At 43.9% G+C, this 4,435-nt stretch overlaps 1 protein-coding gene across 1 annotated transcript in view; it reads right to left on the bottom strand.

Annotated features, from left to right (window-relative positions):
• Positions 1-242: 242 nt before the first annotated feature.
• The window catches only part of LOC145409811 (uncharacterized), a 103,882-nt gene continuing 99,689 nt past the window's right edge, over positions 243-4,435 (bottom strand). The window contains exons 54-57 of the mRNA XM_080280118.1: positions 4,074-4,146; positions 3,133-3,224; positions 1,931-2,066; positions 243-437 (exon numbers count right to left, since the gene is read on the bottom strand). Of these exons, the coding sequence (XP_080136244.1) occupies positions 312-437; positions 1,931-2,066; positions 3,133-3,224; positions 4,074-4,146 (427 nt within the window). The 3' untranslated portion in view covers positions 243-311. The remainder of the gene's footprint in view (positions 438-1,930; positions 2,067-3,132; positions 3,225-4,073; positions 4,147-4,435) is intronic.

The raw sequence follows: 4,435 nt of genomic DNA, 5'->3' as shown, positions 1-4,435 counted from the left end.
TGAGATTTCACAACTGAGTCATCTCTTCTAGCAAGTGGCAGACGATTAAAAAAAAACTTCAGAAGCATTACAAGTTACATGTCTGTTCTGGATTCAAAATTTCTCTTCTGACAAATGACAAACGATATGATTTAATCCCCCCAAAAAACCATCACAAAAAAAGAATTGAAGGTTATATATATGTGTGCTGGATTTAAAACTGCTATGACAAATGGTAGAGGATGTTTTTCAGACCAAAGAATTCCATCGCAGAGAAATGGTTAATGTTTGAAATTTCCTGTACGTTGAGGGCTGTGTGTGTGTTTCTGTGTTTAAGCGACCGTTGATTCGTTGAGCAGAGTGAGGTAGGATTCTTGCAGGGAGAGGATGGAGGCGGTCAGCGCGTTGCCGTAGGGGTTGTCCACACCCTGCACTGCATCCCACCACTCCTCGCTCACCTGTTGGTACAAATAGCTCATTAGACAGGTACATGGGACAAGATGAATGGTCTCTCGTTGCCCAGGAAGACGTTATGGTACTACGAATAAAAATATCTTGTTTATGCCAAAAGTTAATCTAAACGTGAAGCTTGTGAGGTACAGTTTGAAATTCCTGTTCTGTATCCCACCATCACTTTTTTCAGGGACAGTCTTGAGTCCCTGGATGTTTATCATGGTACTTGATGCCCTCTCACGTGACTTCAGAAATGGACTCCCGTGGGAGATGTTGTGCTGATGATTTGGTGTTGATTGCAGAGAATGAAAGGGCGGCGGAGGAGAGATTCAGGATGTGGAGAGATGGTATGGGGCACAAGGGCTTAACAGTAAATGCAGACAAAACAAAAGTGATGGTATCTAGGGCTGGTGGTGGTACTGTCTAAGAAGAGGGAGAGTGCCCATGCGAGGTTTGCCACAAGAGCGTGGAAAGTAATTCCATCTTGTTCAGTGTCTGTGATAAGTGGGTGCATAAGGGATGTAGTGGTATTAGAGGTAGACAGCGAGATAATGCTGATTTCATGTGTGCGGTGTGTCAGGGAGAGCAGGTGGAGATTGTCAGGCGTGAAAGGACTGAACTTGCTGGTGAGTCTCTTGAGTGTGTGGAAGAGTTTTGTTATTTGGGAGACATGTTATGTGCTGGAGGTGGGGCTGGAGCAGCTCTGTGGCTAGAGTGAGAAGTGACTGGAAGAAGTTCAGGGAGCTATTGCCTCTCCTGACACTGAGAGGGCTGTCCCCCCGTGCTAAGGGGTCTTTGTATGCAGCATGTGTTAGGAGCATAATGCTGTATGGTAGTGAGACCTGGGCAGTAAAGGAAGAGGATATTCGCAGGCTCAAACATACTGAAATGACAATGATTAGGTGGATGTGCAGTGCGTCCCTGAGTGCGAGGCCTGGGGGGGCTAGGTTTACGATGGAAGAGTTGAGAGGTAGGATGAGACTGGAGTGTAATGGTGTTGTCATGAGGAGGGGTAGATTGAGATGGTTTGGGAGGAAGGATGAGACTGGAGTGTAATGGTGTTGTGATGAGGAGGGGTCGATTGAGATGGTTTGGGAGGAAGGATGGGACTGGAGTGTATTGGTGTTGTGATGAGGAGGGGTAGATTGAGATGGTTTGGGAGGAAGGATGGGACTGGAGTGTATTGGTGTTGTGATGAGGAGGGGTAGATTGAGATGGTTTGAGTATGTGGAGAGGATGAAGGATGACAATTGGGTGCGGAGGGTGAGAAGTGTGAACGCTGGGGGTAGGGTCGCGAGAGGCAGACCGAAAAAGACCTGGGACGAGGTCATAGAGTGTGACCTTAGGGATAAGGGACGGAATAGGGAGGCTGCCAGAGATCAAGCAGCATGGAGAGCCGCCAGTAGGTGACCAAGACAGAGGCATGCATGTTTGAATCGAATATTTAAATCTTTCAGTTCAAATATACCGCTGAGTTAAACATATTTGCACGACTTACTAGTATTAAATCTTGATATGGTGTGGTGATGGTGTGAATAACCTCGCTGGTGGGAACAGGAACCATGGGTGCGAATACGTTGACGGATATGTTACGCTGCACGTTGTTCACATACAGCTGGGTGACCGCGAACCAGCTGGAACGATGGTGGTAGTTGTAGAAGTAGTAGTAGTAGTAGTAGTAGTAGTAGCAGTAGTAGTAGTAGTAGTAGTAGTAGTAGTGATAATAATAATAATAATAATAATAATAATAATAATAATAATAATAATAATAATAATAGCGGTGGTGGTATTATTATTATTATTACTGTATTATTATTATTATTATTATTATTTGAGAGAGGTGAAGTTAGTGAATGTACAGCGAGGTTAGATGGTGAGGAATTGGAAAATGTGAGTACGTTTAAGTATTTGGGTAGTGTGATGAGTAAGGATGGAGGTTTGGAGGGTGAAGTGCTTGAAAGGGTACAGCAGGGAAGAAAGGTTGCTGGTTCCTTGAAAGCAGTGATAAGAAACAGGGAAGTGAGAATGGAAGTGAAAAAGTTACTACATGACAGTATTGTGATACCAACTCTAACGTACGGAAGTGAAGCTTGGACATTGTTGGAAGGACACAAGTCAAGAGTGAGAGCAGTGGAAATGAGTTATTTAAGAGGAGCCTGTGGAGTCACGTGGAGAGACAGGCTGACGAATGAGGATATAAAGGAGCGTTGTGGTGTGGATGTGGATGTGATAGGAAGCGTTATGAGGAACACACTGAGGTGGTTTGGCCATGTGGAGAGGATGGAGGGTGAAAGACTGACGAAGAGAGTGTATGTGAGTGAGGTGGAGGGGGGAAGAGAGAGGGGGAGGCCGAGGATGAGATGGAGGGATGGGGTGGAGAGGTATATGAGAGAGGGGTGTGTGAGTTGGGAGCAGGGCAGTGAAATGGCGGGGGACAGGGCGACTTGGAGGCGATTTGTTTGTGGCCACCCCAAACGGGATTGAGGCGTCTGGCAATAGATAGAGATAGATAGATTATTATTATTATTATTACTACTACTGCTACTACTACTACTATTATTATTATTATTATTATTATTATTATTATTATCATTATCATTATCATCATCATCGTCATCATTATATATACAAGGAAGAAGGAACCCAAGGCCAGGAGCCCACAAGAGAAGGGGTATTCACGTCCTTGCCTTCCTTTCCTACCTTGAGCCAATTTCCACGAAGAAATCAATGCCCATAAACACGCTCTGGTCGTCCTGAAGATCCCCGGAAAGACGCGCCGCTGCCTCACAGGTCTGGCGAAGGAAATACACACGAGATTAGCACTTCCCAGCCTCCTATTTCTCACCACCATCCACTCACCTGATGTAGTGCTGCCACCTTCTTCCTTCACCTTTGTCATTCTAGTTCTGTCTGCCCTTATCTCTTCCTGTTTCTCACCACCATCCATTCACTCGATGTTGAGCTGCCTACTTCTTCCTTCACCTTTATAATTCTTTTTCTGTGTCTGTCCTCCTCTCTTCCTATTTCTCCCATCTTTCCTGTCACTTTTTATTGCTCTTCTTTCCTTTTCAGGTGGCTTTACATTGAGTGACAAGCCAAATGGTTTCCTGTAAGCCAGGAAACCATTTACAGCACTGGGTGGTAACCATATAACCAACCCATACGTGTTCCCTACGTGTCAACAAGTGGGTTGGTGGAGGGTTAGTGCCCCTCCCCGTAAAACAACTAACTCAAAGACAAACGGCCACCCCTTACGGGATTATGACGTATGGCTATAGATAGATAGATAGATAGATAGACAGGTAGATAGATAGATGGATGGATGGATAGATAGATATATAGACAGAGAGACAGAGACAGATAGATAGACAGACTGATAGATATATAGACAGATAGACAGACAGAAAGACAGACAGACAGACAGACAGATAGATAGATAGATAGATAGGCAGACAGATAGATAAGTAGATAGACAGATAGATAGATAAGCAGACAGACAGATAAAGAGATAGATAGACAGATAGATAGATAAGTAGACAGACAGACAGACTGATAGATAGATAGACAGACAGATAGATAGATAAGTAGACAGACAGACAGACAGACTGATAGATAAATAGACAGATAGAGTGTACCCCCACCTCCAGAGCTGCCTGCGCCCCTGTCCAGTCTCGCGTCTCGTTGGGGGTAAGACAGCGTGTAGATTCAAGCAGCCTGTGTGGATATCATCATCACTATCACCACCATCGTCATCACCATCATCATCATCATCATCAAGAATTTTAACATCATCATTATCATCATCACCATTATCATCACTATCATCATCATTATCATCATCACCATTATCATCACTATCATCATCATTATCATCATCACCATTATCATCACTATCATCATCATTATCATCATCATCATTATCATCACCATCATCATCATCATGAAGAATTTTAACATCATCATCATCAAGAACTTTTATATCATCATTATCATCATCATCATC

The sequence above is a fragment of the Coenobita brevimanus genome, chromosome 83 (assembly GCF_032717465.1).
Source record: "Coenobita brevimanus isolate Jiangsu-jjx chromosome 83, ASM3271746v2, whole genome shotgun sequence".
Taxonomy (NCBI): Eukaryota; Metazoa; Arthropoda; class Malacostraca; order Decapoda; family Coenobitidae; genus Coenobita; species Coenobita brevimanus.
This window is presented reverse-complemented; position numbering and strand designations above follow the sequence as displayed.